General features: G+C 41.2%; 1 protein-coding gene across 5 annotated transcripts in view; it reads right to left on the bottom strand.

The window, feature by feature from the left end:
* The window catches only part of SMOC1 (SPARC related modular calcium binding 1), a 132,468-nt gene that overhangs the window by 69,894 nt on the left and 41,572 nt on the right, over window positions 1–21,002 (bottom strand). For all 5 annotated transcript variants that reach the window (XM_031049057.2, XM_031049058.2, XM_031049060.2 and 2 more), the window contains exons 2-5: window positions 18,997–19,168; window positions 11,370–11,482; window positions 2,544–2,643; window positions 202–249 (exon numbers count right to left, since the gene is read on the bottom strand). In XM_031049057.2, the coding sequence (XP_030904917.1) occupies window positions 202–249; window positions 2,544–2,643; window positions 11,370–11,482; window positions 18,997–19,168 (433 nt within the window). The remainder of the gene's footprint in view (window positions 1–201; window positions 250–2,543; window positions 2,644–11,369; window positions 11,483–18,996; window positions 19,169–21,002) is intronic.

Genomic DNA, 21,002 nt, shown 5'->3' with positions numbered 1-21,002 from the left:
AGCACACCATTTTCTACTCCATGGGATGGTACACTAACAGACTGTTATTTTGTTCCTCCTACTGAATGTAGAGGTCCAGAGGCACGAAAGCTTCCCACCCACCAAGCTAGTTAGGAACCCAGGTTCTGAGTTATCTCAAAGGGACTTGGCAAGGCAGCTGCTATTACAAAACAAGTTGCTGAAGCACAGGACTCCACTCACCTTTCCTCCCAGAATTACCCTGGCTTGATGGTTTATCAGTTACAGAACCTAAAGGGAAGAAAAAAGAAGAAAAAAAAGACATTTAGATGCTGCATGATCACACAGAACATGTAATGTCACATTAACACAATCAGCATCTCAACCCACAGAGCATCTGTTTTACTTGCCAACAGCTCAGTTTGGGATTCAGAGAGCCTGTTGCTCCAACAAACTGGGACAGCATAAGGAAGTTTTGTGTGTTAAGATACTAAATCAGGATGACAGTAAACAAGAAATCTTTAATAGCTGGACCCAGTGATTTGAAAGAGCTCAACAGAGCACTAGCACTAGTATGCTAGTAAGAAACCTGGAATAAATCCAAGGGCAAGTAGGAAAGATCAGTAAGAGTCACTTCTTAAGTTTGCAAATGTCAGGAAGAGCAAATCAAAAACAAGTGGGGAGAGTGTGTAGGGAATGCAAGGCCAGTATTCTAAAGGGAAGGGATTAAGTGGGACAATTTGCAGAAAAAAGGATTTCAACATCCCCAGCTATTTGAAAAGGGACACTGAATAAGATCCAGCATGTACTTGAATAGAACACATCCTGAGGTTTTTTATATAGCTTATATCTTTACATAATACATATGATTCTACATTTTTCTGGAGTTTGCTTTAGTGCTTCAGAACACAGTTTTCCACTAAAACTTGAACTAATAATAAAAGCTTTTTGAACAAATCATTACAACTTTTTTCTTCCCCCCCCACCCTTTTTTTTTTTTTTTGGAATAGCTTAATTTCCAAGAAACTGATTCTTCTATGCACCATTACTAAATAGTTCCAGTAATTACTGATCCTTCCAGAAACATGGATCAAAAGTCATCTCCAAAGGAAGCAGCTCTGACAGGCCCAAGAGACTGGTCAAGACAAACTCTAATGTAAACTGTATTGCCCAAGCACTTTCACTTGCAGATCAGTTCATCACTGATCTACTGCTGAATTACAAGTAGGAAGCACCTACCCAGTATCAGTCATCACGAGCTTAACATCTGTGTGTCCTACAAAACACTATGACTTTACTCTCCTGGCAACACAATTTTATAAACAGCTCAAGACTAAATGAACAGGTAAGTGAGACTAAAAAAAGCCCTACCAAAACCATACACGGGAATGGTGGAAGAAAGTCATATTTTAACATTTAAGCCAAATTATTACAGCATTTCATCTTACACTAAAACAGGATATTAATTTTATTTTCTTTCCATTTACCTGTGGAACACCAAGCATCTCCTCAAGCTACATTGAGTCATTGGCTCCCAGACAGTTCTCCCACTCAGCTCAAACCTTCATGCAAGTCACTATGTTTGCTTATTACCACAAAACATCCTACAGCCAAAGAGGACACTGAATAAGACAAGGATTAAAAAAACAACAAAAACCCAAAGGTTTGACTGTTGTCATGCTCCTATCTAAAGGGCAAACACTGTAAGGTGTGAGGAGACAAATACATTAAACACTCATGGGGTGCAGACTGCAGAGCACAAAGCCAAAGGCAGCTGCAGTGACCACATGGCATCCCTGAACATGTCAGAAACACACTCCTTTGCTCACTATCTTTTCTTTCTTCTTCTTTGGGAAGTGGGTGTGAAGGGGAAAGCACAAGTCTAGTGTTGCTTCTGAATTCTTGCAGACAGTATGGAGCAGCTCTCCCTATGCTGAGTACACCACTGCCACAGCAGCTCTGTTGACGGCAGCTCACCAGACTGGACTGTACACTAGTGCTCAGGGCCACCTGAAAATCTAGGAACTAAGAACTGGAACTGAGTGACATGATCAGAAGACCCAAATCCATCATAACAGCAGGACCCCAGATTTGATGGCTAGTAGTCAACAACCACCAGTTTCTCAAGAATTGCCTTATCAAACTTTTAACTGAAGTCACTCTGAAGGCAAAATGACCTCATAGTGCACTAAAAAACAGAGTTTGAGAACCACTTCTTTAAATACGGCTCATGCAAAAAAGTTATTCCTTCTGTTACAGGAATCACTGGTTTTGGCATACACAACAACACTGCTACTCTTGCCTTGGCTACCACAGGCTGCTTCCTTAGTGCCTTAGTGTTTTTTCTGGGTGAGCCTTGCAGGAGTGTCGGTATCCTAACTGCAGGGTGGACCTGCCATAGCCCTAACTCCCTTGGCAGCTTCCAAATGCCAGCAAGCACATAGGGAGATAAAAGCACAACTGCAGTGTTAAATTGGGTAAACTGACCAAGTCACCTGGAAAGATTAAGTACTCTCAACAGGATGCCTTCTCCCCAACCCCTTTACTTATCAAATTAGCCTTTGTTGAAGCCACTCCCACAGTACCTGAACATACAGGAGTTTTGTTCTGTACAGAAGAGCCGCTAATAGGCTTGCCATCAGGTGTCACACACCAGCAGTATCCAGTGTAGGTATGGCACTGCACCTGTTTAATAAAACAAAGAGCAGGCATTTCATTTCTCACTCTGTCACCCACCACTTTTATTATATTCCAGCATCTTAGTGGAAGCCCCAACCCAGGTGCATCACAAACACATGCTTCAGAGTGAGGAGGTCCCAGAGAAGACCATCTTTGATAACATTATCTTTTCTTTCTCTCCTCACCCCCCTCCCCAAAGAAGGGTTATTTCTCCAACTCCCTTAGCTGCAATTCTGTCGGCAAAAGAAGTTACAAGTAGTCAACTGAGAACAATTCAGTTTTGTGATGCAGCAGCTGTATCTCAGCTCATTCCACCTTCTGCTAAATCCTATTTACTATTTAGCCTTAAACAGTAGTCCCACTACATCCCGTATAGGATATGGAAAGTCCACCCTGGCCCAATGCCACAGCTTCTGCTTGAGAAGAGTATCTGTGAGCATTTCAAGAGCATTTTGTTCAGTAAACATGACTGGAAAAATGCAACACTGACTTGCTATGTTAACAAACCTTCTCCAGATAAGACTTAAGGTCTCTCCTGTTACTATGTCAACGTAGACAGTAGGAGCAAAATCCAACATGCTTGCTTTTCATATATTAACATATATTGACAAGGACTTAAAAACATTTGATGAAAGCTCTATTGAGTCAACAGGTAAACAGCATAAGATTCATCTTGCTTAACTTTGAAGCTCTGCTTCTAAACTGAATATCTAGGGTTGCCCAGTTCCTTCTTTCACCATGAAAGGACACCAGAATGACTAGTTGAGATGTGGACCTCTAAAGTGAAAACAGACAAACCCCAGTCTAGCAAACTGGTCTTAGTAAAATCTATGCAGATATTACTTCAGTGGCACTATAGTTTCATCCAGCTCAACAAACTAGTTACAGTCTTTGTCTCACCTTTTCACAGAGTGTTCAGCATTTGGATGAAATTCACAATGCCTTTGAGTTCCCTTGAGACAAAAGTAAATGATAATCATACAGGCATTTATGCAAATATTAAGAGGTTGCAAAATCCTTTCTAGCAAACACACTTTCAGTTGTGGCTGAGTGTGCACATCATTACTTCCAGCACCTTGAAATGGTATAGAAATGCCTACATTACTTTAAGCTGGAGATGGCTCCCTTCAACACATTTCTGAAACAAAGCCATTAAATGAGATGCAATCACTTTAGAAACTCCCTTTCCATTTTACTTGTAAATTGAATTCTGTCCATTCTCGCTTTTTCCAAACAACTTCATTGCAGCTGATTTCCCATTCCAGTCCTCTCACCACAGAAAAGTGAAGGGGTGTTTGTACTGTTCCCTTTATTAGGTATCCTTCAGAGCTAAACCAGTCATTCCCCCTTGCTGACAGCTGGCTTCGATTCCCTAAGGTAGCAGAGTTTGTTCAGAGACTTAACAACAGTCTTTTTAAAAGGCTTTGAGTATCACATAAAACATGATCTAAGAGCAATTATAACACAGTACCACGTATTTATCTTGAGTTTTACTAAAGTGCAAATCAATCATTTTGCCTCAAGCAAATTGACTTTTAGCAGCCAAAATCAACAATAGTCTCATGTAGACATGTTACTAAAGTCACTGTCACTGCTATCTGCATTCTTCCATTTTTATTCTCTCAACACATCACAAAACTGTTTGCAAATTACTCAAAAGCACTATGGATATAATTAGCAACAATCAAGTTGAAAAATATTTCTTATTGCTCAATTTAATCAATTGTACATTCAAAGCAAGTGTGATGGAACTCCTTGGGTTTCTGTGATCAGTGTTTATCTTTGCTGATCTCACACACATTATTGCATTCCCACAAGGAAAGCACAAGAAGCTATTGGGAATGTAATTTCTATCTGAGCATTAATTGTACAAGATGAAGCCAAATTCCAGGATAGAGTCTGGAATTTGTAGGCCAAGACCATTCCATGTTACATTATAGAAAAAAAATTTAGTGCACCCAGCATTTAAAAAAATTAAAGTGTTAGTGACTTACTAGTTCTTCAGCCAAGTCTGCAGGAAATAATGAAGTACACAGCAAAGGAGTCCAAAAACATATTGACATAAACTTAGGATAGATGCATTAACTAGAAGCACGTTCTGCAGTTCATCTCAACGAGCTGCATCTCATCTACTAATTACATACACCATTTATGCAAGCCAAGCACATTACAACTATAAAAGCACAGTAATTTTGTAAATAACTAAGCTAAAGAATGCTGATCTTCCTTTGACTGGGATCCCATGACCCCCTCTATATCTCATATTGACAGCACTTTCACAACAATCCAATGTTCTAGCATGGCACTAGAGGATTTCCGTATCACAGATAATAGCAGCAACTGAATCTCAGCCCTTATCCTAAGAGTCAGACCCATGAAGAACAAACACTTCAGAAAACTCAGAAATAACTGCAGTTGGCTTTCCTGCGTGTCCTCATGTTGAGAGGGCTCCCTTTCATCACAATACCTGACTAGGTCTCAGCATATTTAAACTAAAATAAGGTGTCTTAACAGTGGCCTACAGCTAGAGATTGCAGCCTAAAGGCTGGGATAAAAAAAAAGAAAATGGTGTGCTTTTCAAGAGTTACATAGCACTGGTATAGCATTGAAAAAAATTTAAAGGCAAGGGTCCAAACCCTGACTGCACCCAGGTGTTCCTTGTATACACTGTAAAAACAGCTAAACAAATTGCTCCAAGCCAGTAGATCATCTGGTTTGAGCCAGAAACCTCAGTGTCACACAGCAATTCCTTAGTCATAGGATGGCTAGGGTTGGAAAGGACCTTAAAGATTACCCAGTTCCAACCCCCCTGCCATGGGCATAGACACCTTCCACTACACCAGAGTGCTCAAAGCCCTGTCCAACCTGGCCCTGAACACTGCCAGGGATGGGGCAGCCACTGGACAAACAAGCCTTTCCTTTGTTCAAGCCACTCATGCTCATTTAGAAAGTCCTCTGAACCTAAGTTAGTGGCATACAAATGACACACTGGCCTGATGGCTATATTCAGTGGCAATGCCTCAGTTGAGGCTTAAATGTCTTGCTGTACTGCTTGGACCCTGGATCTTGTCATACTTCCTGCTAGACTAAGAGTCAGCTGACTGTTGTCAGAAGCCTGCCTTGCCTTTAGCAAAATTCTAGGGAGCTATGAATCAGTCTGCATCTTAAGTTTGAGCTTCTTTGGGACTGTAACCCCTAAATCATTTTTGTCACTTTTTTCTGTTCCCTGCTCCCATTTAATTCTTCCTAAATGATGTTGTGCAGACACATATTCCCAACGGGGCTTTATGCAGCAGTCACTTCCCTCAAGACTATGCACCATTCAAGAAATGCTTGCTCTACAGGAATCTCATTATTCATACAACGAGGGAAAGAAGTGATTCGTGGCAAAGGAATCTTATCCATGGTCAAAGACATTCCCAACACACACTCTGGCACAGATACCATTTTTAGCTCAGGAGAGGGATCCCCAAGAGAGGATCATTGTTTACACACAGAATGTGACCCTTTAAAGTTAAGAATGACATCACATTGTCACTGTGCTTATGGACACCCCCTCCTGCTTTAAGAACCTGTTTCTTTGCTCTCGACTGGTGGTACTTTGAAGAAATGCTGCATATAACCAACACTGCTACCTCCTTGCCCATCCATGGGTTATCTTTAGCTCAATATACAAACAAGAAAGACAGTAAGAACCGCAGGAAGAAAGCCAAGTGCGTATGTAGCAGACAAATCTGCAGAGCGGTATTTGCAGAGAGCTCCAGCTACTGTGTTTTACAGAAGGGAAGTCTTTTAATAATAAAAGAAAAAAAGCCAGAAGCACCTACTAATTAAAGTCCAGTTTCTTTATGAAGAAAGAGTTTCTTTAATCTATCAAGACAGACTGTGTTCTTTCATTCTGAAAGGAAAGGTTAAGTCCTTGAGAGCTTAGTATTGCTAGAGTATGAGCACTGAATAGTGGAATAATACACAGCATCCAGGGAATGCGGGACATGTCTACACAGTGCCCTGCAGCACCACACTGCATTAAGAAACAAGTTTGTAATTCTGCTCAGCATCACACTACACTAGCCAATGCAGAGGAACAGACTTGGAACATGTAGTCACACTGAAGGCTGAGAAGGTTCCCCATGACTTCAGAAAGGATTTGTTTGTCAAACTGAGGAGAAAACAGTACTTTGTACATGCAGTAGCATAGCACAGAATGAAACTACTGCTATGGAACGTAATACAGATCACTCTTTCCAAGCAAACTTCTATGACCAGATGTGGGAGTGCTCTGGAAGCTCTCTGATAACAGAAAATTGCTCTGACAAAGTCAGCCCTCTCACTGATCCCGTCAAAAGATGACGGGTGTGACTGATACACTTGCTCTAAGAGAAATCTAAGTGCTGCATCCTAACTGCACCAGCAGCTGCAGTTTTGAGTCCTAGACTTAAAGAAACTCTAAGAAACTGAGGACTTGCTCTCAGCCACTTGCACGCAGACTTGCAAGGAAAAGAATCCACAGCAAGACACACCACAAAAAGCCCCACAAGATTACACCCCCAAAGCAGAGTTAATGTTATTCATGTTCATATTAATCTGTCTGAAACAGATCCTGTTTAAAACCTCAGCAACCTTTTCTAAAAAACTGCTTGGGGGAAAACTATGAAGAATGCAAGTCTCTCTCAACCCATGGCAACAAGCCCAATGGCACTAGGCAGCAAAAGAAAGTGTGCAGATTACCCAATAGAGCCTGTTGTTTATGAAGAACAGATCACAGCAGGTTAAGTGCAGCATGGAAAGGGAATGGCATTTATGCAAAATACAGCATAACAGCAAAAAGGAGAGAGCAAGTCTTGGAAACAGAAACTGGTTTCAGTCATGCCAATTTTGCACAACAGTACATGACCTCAGTTTTATACCATTAATGAAATTACTCATATGAAACAAATATTCTTATGTTGTGAACAACTCAAATTTCATTTTCATCTGGAGCCTTATATTACCACAGACTAACTGCAGAGGCCTTTTGTTGCAGAAAGTAATATGCCCCTAAGACTGAAATATAGAGAATTAGCAGTTCCTCACATCTGCTCCCATTCAGTCATCCCATCATGCCTGTAATGCCACCACTTCTTCCATGCTGCAAATCCATGCCACATTTTTAGGTGTGTCAGCAGTTTTAAAAAGGGATTTTATAAGATCTTTGCAATACACAAGCCCCCAGAATGGAAGCAGCATACATGGTGCACAGAAACAGTTATGAAAACCAGTGAATTGACAGGTGCTGCTCCTCTCCACGCAGCAGACAAACCCCATTATAACTAGCCAAGCCTAGGAAAATTAGCCATCCAAGCATTCAGTGGCCACAATTTTTTTCAGACTAGACTTTACAGACAATGAAATAAAGATTATACAATTGTTTAAGACACACACTATTTCTCTCTAATGCAGGGTTTAATGCTAGACAGACCAAGGTCTTTGCCTTCAGGACCTCCTCCCTTTCACCCTTGTTACCACATCCAGCTGTTGGGTGTCAGAACCAGTTGCCCTCCAGGCAAGCAGAAGGGGAGTAGATCAGGTGAGCATGGTGTCCCCATGCAGTACCTGCTGCCTGTCACAGAAGAGCAGAATAGTTACGCACTCTTCACCACCCAACAGACCCACCCGATTTGCAGTGGATCTGGCCCCATATTCAGAGTTCTGTACTGCATGCAATCTCAGGAACTGGAAAGGGCGACTTGGGCTGCTTTCAGTGTTAACCTCTAGTGACCGCAATTCAGTTTCTAATCAAGAGGATGATGATAAACTAGAAAAGCAGCAGTTCAATCTGGTTAAGATCAAGCAGCTTCTGTGATCATACAATTTCAGTTACCAAATGCGGCTCCCAAACCCACATCCACAAGAAAGCTTAGCTCAAGAACTGAAAGCAAGTCATCCACATCTTGAGTGAGTGTTGCAACAATTAAGATATTTGGTATTCTACATATAAGGCAGGCATCTTTGTTTCCCCTATGATCATAATTTTTCTTCTACCCAAATAATTCCTCCAATAGCAGTAACACAGAAGGGGGAAAGCTGTTTGAAAAATGCCCTAGCCAACTCTACATACCAGGTACACCCTGAAGCATACACATCTGCTTAGATTCTTGTTGGGATGGGGACTCAAGGTTGAAGAGTATAATGTTTTTTTTTCTCCTAGAAACTTTGTTGAGAGATGCTGTTCTGTTCTGGACTTCCCAGGTGAGATTTCGGAGTTTGGATGGAGCAATTCTCCGGGTACTGAACCAGAATAAACTAATAACAGTTCAGAGCTGACTCTAGTAAGGCCTTGAGGACTTCAAGAACTGGCCTACAGGGCTTCACTGCAAAGCAGAACCTGGGTGTGCCAACTATCAGCACAAGAGATGCAGTATCCAGACCACCTTCACCAGATGAGTCCTATTCATGAGTTGCTGGAAGCAAAAACTGTTTAGACTGTTCACAAAAAATAGTATTTTTTTTTACATCCTTTTAAAATCAAAGTTTAATTAATTTGGGACAGAAGCTAAAGGAAATATTTGTCTCAAAGGCAGGCTGAAACCAGTTAGCTTCCTTGGAAGCTGTTTTTCATTCACATCTTATGCAGGGACAATGACCTTAAACTGCTATAATATAAATGATGAAGCTGGTTCCTGAGGTATGTGGAACACGGGGTATTTTTACGATCCAAGGAATGATATGAATTTCAGTTAACTCCAGCTACAAAGGGATCAGAGGCTTCCTTCAGCATGCCAGGTAAAACAAAAGCATTTTAGTGTTCACAGATAGAACTGGATGAAGGAAGAATGTGAAATATTGCTTGGCTGCCAGCTGAAAACACAATTTTTGTAAGCAGTTTCATGCTGCCCCTCCACTGGCAAGCCACACTGGCCTGGGAACATCCAGAAAAGCAGCTCAGCAACTGCTCCATAATCCAGACACAGGTACCAACCTTCCAAATAAACCTAAACCAGAGCTTTAGCAACCACACTCTCAGTCCAGCTTACTAGATTAAAAGTTTCACCTGCACCTCCTACTTCACTCTTCAAGAGGTTGACGGACATGTGACAGAGACACTAGAAAGTCAGCTTTCCTTCTTCCTTTTTTCTTGAGCTATAATGTTTAACATGGAACACTTAGTTGGCCCACTGTGCTAGGTTTTATAAGTATTCCCTCCAGTGCCAACATAACCTGAGCAGCTCTACACAAAAATCAAATTTCAACAACTGAAAGTGTAGTTAGACTGAAAGAAGCTGCAGTTACCTTCTTTCTTCTCCCCAACTTCCCAAGATGGTCCGCACTGTACACAAATATGATGCTGCTCCAAAAAAGTATGAAAAATCAGCAGGATGGATACAACATTTTCCACTTCACCATTAAGAAAAACAACTAAAAAACACTCCCACACACCAGATAATGGGAGGATAAGGCTGAGGAGGGGAATAAAATTTTTAGTGGGTTATCATAAGAACATAATCTTTCCTCTCCTCTTCCCCCAGGCATTGCAAAGTGTTTGAACCAATCCCAAAGCTTTTTGTCTTTCTCATCTTTTTGAAGTGAATATTGATTTTAATTTGGAATTTGTTTTTTTTTTTTTTTTTTACTTTAAAGACTTTGCAAGCAATAACTAATGAATCATAAAATTTCTCTGAGGCACCAGATCTCTAGAGCAGTCTTAGATATAGGGAGGCTAAGGCAAAAAAAAAACATAGTGTGATTTACCCATGTTCACAAAATAGAGGTCACGAGGATTGCAGGACTTTGGGTTTTGACAGGTATGCCAAACTGAACAGACAGCATACCCTTCCTACCCTTATATGCAAGGGAACTGTATACAAGCCATTTTTAACACCCATTTCAGTTAGCACTAAGATGCTTCTCAATATGCTAGTGGTAACAGAACGAAGTATCACTCTTCACTTCTACCCTGCCTCAGCAAAACCTACCCTTCCTCTCAATTTCCTTAATGAGGGCTTTCTTTTTGCTATAACTACTTCAACTTCTCTGGAATTCTGTGTGATGCAAGACCTCTCCCAGTTCAACTGTTTCTGAAGGATGATCAGTGACCAGGACTGACTATTCATTTTTCACAGATTATTAAAGGCCAACAAACCATAAGCCTTCTCCTAGTACTGCCTGAGATAATTGCTTCTCAAGAGAAGCAGCATTATGAGTCAGTCTACAGTCTCAGGACATCATTTAGTTCCAGCAAGTGAACAGTGAAGAATCAAAAAACACAAACAAAGCTGTCTCATCACCTCTCTGCCAGACCCTCAAACCACAACAGGGCATAGAACAGGAAAATGTCATCTGTCATTAACAAGTATCCTGCAACAGTAAGAGGCTTAATAGACGACTCTTTTTTTTAGTGGGATAGACGAAGCACAGGTAACAGCAAGAGAAGCTTGGTCAACCCTGCTCTGTGAGAGCCACAGCTCTCTTTGCAGCTCATCTTCAGAGAAAAACTGAACTCCCAGGCAACTTGGTTTTGTTTCTGTGCTACACTGGAGGTGGATACCTTTATATACGTATGTCTTTTAAGATATGGTTTAAGATATGGTGACTGAATCAAAGCTTCCACTTGGTTAGACAAATCCCCAGCTTTCAACACTTTCACCTGAGTAACTAAGTCAGACAGTGTGGACCCATCACTTGGCTCATGCTTTAACAGTGAATCTGCTGCAGCCACTGGGAGTCTGGCTGAAGGAAGCCAGTAGAAATTTTACCTGTGTGAATGATCCGTCCTCATTGCATTCTGGGATGAAGACTGCTTCCTGGGGCTTCTTTGCCTGTTCCAGTGCTTGAGCTCTCTCTAATCGACACTTGCTTTGGCCAGCATCTACAAAAAGAGAAGCAAAATTCACTTAGATTGCAAACACTATTTGGCCTCTTCAAAAGCTACCAGATGCACCACACAGCTGCTGGTTTAAAGAAAAACCAAAATAACAAACATAAGGCATCAAGGACCATTACCTTCACATTAGTGAGAAGTTAGCACTCATGATCCCAAAGACAAATATGAACCTAGACAATCAAACTATGAGCCACTTATTAAAAAGCTGTCTAATTTGCTAGTTAATAGTATTTATGGTCATGCAAGGGGTCTGGAAGCTTCTTCCAACAAGTGCTGGAGCAGGGTGCCCACACAGTGAAAGGCCTTCCTGGAAGGAGTTGTATCTTCGGTAATATTAGCAGCCTGAAACTTGATGGCTGAGTATAAACCAAGTAATTCAGGCCCAGAAGTGAGCAATGTGGAAGAACGGATGGCCCCAGCAAAGCTTCCTTTCTGAGCAACTCTCTCAGTAAAATGCTAAAATAACCAGCCACCCATCTGAACTTCCACCTTTGTGTGCTTCAGATAAGGCTGGTATGTCATTGCCTGTGCATTCCTGAAGCCCAGCTTCTACCTCTAGTCCCATTGCTCACAGCCAGGTGTGCATTGTACTTTCTCATACAAGTTACTCACTTCGCTGCCAAGAAAAAAAACATTGCTCTGCAAGCAGAGCTTGAAAGAGTTAAGATCTCAGCTCTGCACATATTTCAGATGATGGCTGCAGGTAGCCTGACCTTAAACCCTTCCAGGTCCAGCTCACTGTTACAGAGTATAAACCCAGATAAGTCTAACACTGATGACTGATGGGTCAAAGAGGGCAGTTCTGCCTTCCAGAGATACAGATTGACTCAGTGTTTACATTTAAAAACACGATGTCTCACAGTATTGCTGTTCAGTCTAGAAAAAGAAGAAAAACAGCAAACATCTGTTTCCAAGAGAATCTGACACAGGGACTAGCACCTTCTTCCTTTTCCCATGAATCCACTGGCTGAAAGATTTTTCAGTGCAGAAACGGCAAACCCTGATCAACAGAATCTCTCAGCAGCACTATATAAAGGGATCGAGGTTGAATCCCCATTCTGTCAGGCACAGAAACCACATTGGTTATCAAAAACAGTTCCACTGGATTCTTGAAGATCCCATATCCTGCTTCACATAGATTTCAAGAACAGAATCACTAATACTAGCACTGAATTAGAAAGCCAGTCTGGGTTCTCAGATCAACTGAATTCACATTGTGTGGCAATAGAAGTGATCTCCATCTAAGCATATGCAGAAATCAATGACAATGCTGTAAATAGTTTTGATAAAGACAATGACCAAAGCTTTCCAGCTGAGAACTTTATTCACACAACTGATGATTCAAGAGAATAAGTTTCCACTTTGCCAACACAGTTGCATTTTAAACACATCACATTACTCCCCAGAAAGGATTTCACCAATCTTCTTAAATTATGGAAATCAAACCCTCCTCTTTGGAAAAAGTCATTCACAGTAATAGTGTTCAGAACAAAAACCTGCAGCTTAGGTACTGGGTTACAAAGGAAGAGTGCCTGCATCAACTCTACCACTGACCCACTGAGTGACTGCAAGTCAGTCACCTCACCTCCCTATAGCCTGGTGTCCCTTCTGATCTTACGTCACCCATCTTTAGGCTGTAATTTGTTTGTGGGGTGCTCGCACAATACCCTTAGCACATGGAACTTTGATCTCAGGTGGACCTATTAGGAGCTTGTATAAAGAGCAAGATTGTTACTCACAGAATGTAAAGACTTTCTTGAATAAAATTTCCACTAAATTTAGAGAAGCAGTACTTGTTTTTCTAATTAACCATAATATAACCTCTAAGCTGGAATTTCCTTTCTTCCCCCCACCTGCCAAAGTGACCAGATGATCAGACCTTGTTTGCACAGCTCTGCTGGAGGATGGTCCTGCCAGCAGTACTGACCCTTCCAATACATGCTTGTTCATTCAGCTGAAAAGGAAGCACTGGCAATGCTGTTAATGGGAACTCTGATCCACCTGCAGACCTCCTATTCGAGTTTAGGAGTCTAATCTTGCTTGGCATGACACAGGACATTATTACAAAACCAGATGGTGCAGCTGCACCTTCTGTTTTATAGCTAGCTGTCTGGCTAAAAACACCTTCAAGTTTTGCTTCACAGGAGACAACCAAGTAGCAAAAAAAAAACTCAGCATTTTAGCATTAGATTATGCAGATCTGCACATATAAAGCATGGAAGGGGAAGAGTTGCAATTTTCTCACATGACAATCAAAGCACAGATTCACAAATGAAAGTGTGTTTCTGGTCTCTCCATCCAAGGATACAGGACTGCAGACAGGCATATCTGGTTCCTCTCCAACATAAAACAGAAGCATAAAGCATTTCCACATAGCATTTACTTCAGTGCTGGCACACTCACAACTACATGATTGAAAATGGATGTTTCACCACATAGCTTGTAAGAATAATCATTTTGTGGTATCCCCTGTAGTACAAATACATTAAGAGCCCAGGCAGAAGGGAGACCAACTCTGATCATTGTCCAGTTTGTCTAAGGAGCAGACAAACATGACACAATCAAGCCCTTATATAAGAAAATGATAATATAAATATGTTGCTGCTACATCACTCCTGGCAGTTTTAACTGGCCTTTATAGATTGAACTCCCTACTAGCACCCAGTAGAAAACACCGGGTAGCACACCACCACCACAACACAGCATTTAAGAGCTCATCATTGTTGCAGCATCCTCTTTTGCAATTCAACCCTCGACCCAAGTCATGTCTCTTCACAAACTGCTGCTGCAGTGCAGGGAAGACAGACAAGTTTTCTCCTGTTCATGAACACTCAGCCTTGATTACTTCTCCCATCCTTTGTCATTGATTTCCAAAGGTCATGCCAGTCCTTTTACAGCCTTGACTTGGAACAACCACCTGGCTAGAGAGGTGTGTGCATATCGTTATCTTTTTTGCCTGTCCTTTCACAGTTCAGTTCCAGTAAAAACAGTGCCTGTAATATCAACATTTACCAGTTTGTTTTTAAAAGGACTGTCAATCCTTCGTGTCCTCACTCCACAGGCTGGTATTTTTATAATGTTTGCATCAACATGTGATTTCAGTGGGATGACTTCACCTTGCTATTTTTGCTATGTTAATTAGAAAATGTAAAATATTACGTAAGTGCCAAGTATTGAAAAGTAGCTGCCAAATGGGTCACCCCAAATAAGATGCATTATAAATTTTACTAAAGCTTGATGTTATGATGTAGATCCACATACCCTATTCTGCATTCCAATTGCTTATCTGAGTGTTTCAGCACTTTTTTTTTACCTCTTAAAAATGTTCTCTGGAGTACCGAACCCCAGGCTCATAAAACAGAATGGCATTAATGCAATCCAGTTTCACAGTCCAGACAGACTAAATAGGACTTTCTCCCCTCCCTTACATAAGGTGAAAAACCAAAACAGAATGAGGGTATTTTTTTTTTCCAAAGCAGAGATGTTTAATAATTTGACTTCTAATATCTTCAAACTTAGGACAGACTTACTGCAGCTCAGAAAGCTGCCTTTTAGAGACTAATCATTCACAGGCTGGTAGCTGGCAACTAGGAGATTGTGAACTACAAGTGATGTTTTTGACATCTGTGGCTTAATCTGCAGACTGCAGGTGCACATAATTTTGGATTTTGCAATGAAGGTGGCTGGTTACCATGGCTAATCCTATCCATTAACAGTTTACTCAAATGAGACCACCATGTCCCTCATAATATACAGAGCACACTCCTGAACAGGCCCCAAGAATTCCAGCATCCTCTCTTTAACAAGAGGCCATTTTGACACAGCACACCATGGTATAATGACCCAATGTATCTTGATAATACAAAGTAGAACAAGTAACACTTCTCCAGGTATCCACACAACACTAACAGCAAATCTACATGATGCAATCACAAAACCCTAGATATTTAATTTTAATTCTACTTTGTCTTTATTAAAAGCTGAAAGGGCAAAAATTGATCCAAACAGCTTTTAAGCTTTTTCTAGTTCCATTAGGTAGCAGTCTCACATACAGGCCAGTTCCCCACCAGGCACGAGGCAGTCCACCTACACTGTAGTCATCATCCTCACACCCATTTGTTCCAGCCACTGATGTGCATCTTTACAAAAAAAGAGGTAAAAATGGAACCTGAGCGAACTACCAAAACATGCCCACCTGTCCCACAGCGTGTCATTCTCCGCTCTCTCATGGTTTTCCACTTCATTTCTGACAAGTCTTGTGCATAGAATCTCGAACTTCCATCTATGCTGACCTGCTTTTCTCCTTCTTTGATACCCACATACTATTTCTACTGCAGAGTTCCCCACCTTATTTAGCACATTCCTAAAAACATTCCTAAATTTGCAAAGTGACTGAAATTGACATTTCAGATTTTGTTGACTACCTGCTACCAAGGAGGGACTCACTTCATTCTCCCTTGACTAGGAATAAGCAAGTTAAAAACAAAACACATGGATCTACCAAGTAAACTAAAAAGAAAGTGATTTCAAAATATCATCTACTGTCCAAGGAGAACAGTAGGTAGAGAGGAAAGATTACCTTTCAACACACCATCACTAGTCAGGAGACACTCCTTTACAGTACATTAGCCGAAGGTTGTGTCCATCCAGCTGCCCACACGACTTGTGATCAAAGAACAAGCTCTATACTAGCAGCCCTTCAAAACCAGCATTACAAATCTAAAGGGAAGCTTTCAGATCACTCCCGCTCCTTTTCTTAATTAAATAGGCCAAACAAATCCCTAGAAAACAACCAGTTAACATAAAACTTAAATGTGTTTTAAGCCACACATATCAAATACACCCTAACAATCACTGCGTAACCTTAACATGCCAGTACTCATTTAACAAGTATTTGTCATTCATCCCTGCAAAGTTTTAAGGCAGAGTTCTTATTTGACATCAGATCTTAAGACACCTGCTGACAAAAGATCCAGGTAGGAGTGCTCGGCTGTGCTGTTTAAAGAACAGCTATACCATCTGGAACTGTTCTCTGGAATCTCATCAATGAGGCTCCATTTGTCACGGATGCCGTAGTTTGATAATTTTAAGCTATTCCTGACTTCCAGCCCTTTCTGATGGGTGAGCGAGGGTTCGGAGAGAGTTCAGATAATCTGGCACTGAAGGAATTTCATTGAAAAGCACATAAGGAAGCTAGCAAGCAGCGAGCTGTATAAGAGTTATGGTTCCCAGAAGGCTAGCAAGATTTCATCTTTAAAGGTCCTTGGCTTCTTGAGAGAGAGCAGAGAGCTAAGTTGAATCAAAAAGGTTCTGTTCTCACTATGGAAACCATTCTGCTTGCCTTGGCACAAGTACAGTTCAAGTTATCAGCATATGAAATTGAAAACATATAGTAATATGGAGTGCAGGACTATGCCTTGCTGTACACAATATACTTCCTCTTTTCCTTATTTTGATTACCTGTTCCCATCCACCCCAAAAAGGAAGCACAGTTTAAAATTTCTCATTTCATAAGGATAAGTTCTTGGATACAGTACCTATCACAGTTGTATGTGGCTGGGCTCAATGGCCCACAGGGACCCCTTCTGGTTCTATGGGAGTTGCTTTGCGGGGCATCTTTCTCACACAGAAGGTATGAAAGCTGTTCAGGGTAAACCTGGAGCCCTACCGCAGTAGTGGAAAAAGCTACAACACTGCTGGTGATACCTTCCTTTGTGTGAGTACAAGATATAGACCTGGCCAACTGCCTGTAGTTAGGCACACCTGTCTTGCGACTGTATTTGCCAAGAACAGTCATCTTATGTGCAATTAGAGGTCATATTCCTAATACCTTTCAATAGCAGCACACATGGAAATGACCGGCAAGATTAAACTTGAATGTGACAGAATAATCTTATGCCCCAGGGATTCATGGGAGTGTTAGTGGGCTAAAAGCAAGATCTGAAGTTGTCAAACACTGCCACACTATTAGGTAGTGTATAGTACCACATGGCAAGAGGAAAAGAGGAAAGGAAAATGTGAGTATTTTCAGCTAAACATTTCAGTTGTGTCTGAGAATGCAGAAATGAAAGTATACTTTATGTGTGCTTAAGACAAGAAAGTCTTTAATTACTTCTCTGGGACTGTTTGCAATCATGATATACAGTGGGCTGTGTAGTTCAGCAATCAACACTTTCTCCACTTCCAGAAAAGCTCCTTTTGCATACGGATGTACCATATTTCAGATCCCATGTTTTAAGTGACTGAACAGTGCCTGTTTATATGCCAGTATCAGCCATGAAATTGCTTATCTGAGACACTCTGCTCAAGTGATAAAAGCAGAAGCAGGACTCTCACCCTACCATTTCTTATTATGATACTCAAAAATACATCACTTGCAACAGTCCGACTGCTTCTTGGACCCTGGGAAGAAAGCTTCTGGGCTTTCAGTATTCAGAAAGCAGCATGATACACAGGTTCTTTTCTAAAGATTATATTATTAGTAGTATTATATAGCTAAGGGAGAGAAGCTGCCATAGAGCAACCTAGCAGTGGTGAGGTAAAAAAAAGAATAAAATCATACAAGCAAGCTTCCCCCCCCACCCCAAATGAGAAACTGTCTAAAAAAGAGAGCAATATTTGAGGTCATGCTCATAACTCACCTAAACTGTAAAGCTTGTCAATACATTGAAAAGAGATTTTCATTCTAGAACAAGTAATTCTGACAAAGATACATTTTTATAACAGTAAAAAAAGCCTTCATAAACAAAAGCCAGGCTTCAACATATGCCTGCTTATACTTCCACAGGGATTTAATGAGTTTCTCCTGTCACTTTAACCAATTGCTAAAAACATCTGTGCCATCTGCCCTCTGAGTCAATCATGCTCCCAGAAAATGCCCTCAACTTGATTTTTCACTTCAATGCAGAAGCACTGTTTGTGTGACAAAACACCAGTATTCCTTTAAGAAGTTTTAACTTCATCTTTAGACTATGCTGAAGAGCTGAATTGAGAGAGAAACAGTATTTTCACATTTAAGAAGCTATGTAACAGCAAACAGGAAAAAAAGACCTTACATGAATTCTGCCTTCTTAACTAGCGCAGCACAAAAAGGCTGTGTATATCCGAAAATGGAGTAGACATCTAATGTGCACTGCTTCCCATGCCGTATTCCTATCACTCAAAGGTATCTTGGTACCTCACTGGCACAGGTAACACAGAAGATCTTGTTTCAGGATGTGATTTTTCATTTCCATGGGCCAGCTCCTTCTGCTCTGCAGACATATATTTCAGCCCTTTTCCAGGGTTGTCTGGCTTTTTTGCCTTTTCTCATTTATAATTCAGTCAGTTCTTACTCCTGCCACCTAAGCCCAGATTCAGATACCCATGCTCACATGAATGCACAATTTCAATCAGATTAGTCACAGAGCATGGAATTAAACTCAAGGGTCTAAGAATCCAGTTTCTTATGAGGCTGGAGTTCCCATTCTTCCCCTCCAAATCACTTGAAATCCACCTACCTTTGCACCGGCCACGATGTGTCACGCTCAGACTTGACTCCCGGCATTTGGCTCTCTGGTAGTCGCACATTGACTCGTATGTTCTGCCATCAGAAGCACAGAGGGGTTTGGACTGGGACCTGGAGCAATGCAGGTTACACTGAGGGTCTCTGTCACGATCGCTTATTAGAAACTGCAGGAATTGAAAAAAAAGGAGGGAGAGAGGAAAACAAAAAATATTGGTTTTGTTTGGTTTCCTAAAACAGAGCACAGTGTATTTTGTTTTTATGACAATAGCAATATGGGCTACAATGCAGTTAAAGCTGCCTACCAAAGCTGACTTTGCCTGAAGGGAACTCAAAATGAAACACATACATCTTTTAAAAAAAATAAATACATAAAAAAAAATTAAGGGTCTTTGCCATTCCATTTTCTTTAGTGGAACGGAAACATTACTCACTCTGCCTCACCTCTGAAAACATAAGATGTGCAAAGCCAAATACAACCCACACGGGAAGGGCAATACTGAGTCACAACAGCCCAGCTTGCCCAGTGTCCTGCCGCAAACAGTACCTGGTACCAGACAATTTTAGTCAGAGGCACAAGAAAAGAAACTTATCACCAAGGAACCCAAATAACTTATCAAGATTGGCCATGGCAGTTGAACCATGAATGTGGCCAGCTTTATATCACAAGTTATTTGTTTTTAAAGCATGACTTACATCATCCGTGGATACCACCTGCAACAGCATACCTTGCACACTTCCAAAGCCATGTTTTGTTCCTTCTCAACGACATTCAGCCTGTCTAGCAATTGCATTGCATGCATCCCACAGATTAATTGCACACTAAGTGAAAAGCTATTTCTTTTCAGAAGTCTGAATTTGTCATCTTTCTGAATAAGTTTTTTCCCACACATTCACTTCAGATGCAGCCTATTTTGTGCAAATGTAGCACTCTTCTTCTCAATCTATCAATGCGAACAACTCCAGTCTCCCAGTTCCTTGCCCAGAAGCCTTCCTCTGTACCACAATGACCACTGTTTGCATTCTCTGAAGATAGCTTGGCTTCTGCCTCATCTTTTGGAGATGGGGAAACCCATAATGAACATGAATACGTTTTCATTCCACTTGTTCCCTGCAAATCCCAACATCTGGCAGTAGTTTACTGTTGTACTAAGGATACAACAGTAAACTACTGCCTGTAAGGACACCCAGATCTCTTTCCTAAGTTCATACTGTCTTCCTGAGGACCCTGACTGCTAGCCTTCTTTCCATAACCATCGGTATAGAGGTTTGGCAGGACACAATAGCAACAGCCCTTTTCATTTCCCATGCTGCCCTACTCAGTGGTTAATCAGTGGTTAACCAGTGGTTAATCAGACCTTTAACTATTACCCAAACCCAACCACCTGCTCACAGAAAGATTTCAGGAGACTTGAAGTAAGCCCCATGAGGATTAAGCAAAGAAAAGGGAAGTTAAACCTGCCTTGCAAATCCCCCTACCAAGCTCCCATTTCTTAAGCCTCTCAAGCCTGGGGGGACCAGAGTTGCTCTCTAACACACCTATATCCCAGCTTGCTGTCAAAGCCATTAGGATCTCAGCAGCTTGGAGCTGGCTGGCAAGTGGGCACTGACTGACACCCTGCCTCTATGCACAAAGCCACAGCTCTCCAAGTGTGTTGATAGCTGGATGCCTTACAGGGAAGTGTGAGTCATTGCCATAATCACCTTGGTGTTACAGTTGCCTACAAAGCTGTCTGCTCTATGCTTTGAGGTTAAAACTGTTGAAAAAACATTGCCTGAAGCCTAGTTTGGGTTGGTTTTTAACCACTCCAAGAACATGCATCTCTGAAATTTGTTTTTTGACATTTAAAAAAAATTCTTCACCCCTTTTCTCTCCCCGCTTAAATCAGATGAAAAACAATTGAGAAGCTGTGCATTTTCATACAAAAACATATTAGGTCTGTACTGCTGGATCTTTTGAAGACTCATGCATTACTAAAAGCCCTATTTAAACATGACAGC

Source organism: Melopsittacus undulatus, chromosome 4 (genome assembly GCF_012275295.1).
Source record: "Melopsittacus undulatus isolate bMelUnd1 chromosome 4, bMelUnd1.mat.Z, whole genome shotgun sequence".
NCBI classification, from domain to species: Eukaryota; Metazoa; Chordata; class Aves; order Psittaciformes; family Psittaculidae; genus Melopsittacus; species Melopsittacus undulatus.
This window is presented reverse-complemented; position numbering and strand designations above follow the sequence as displayed.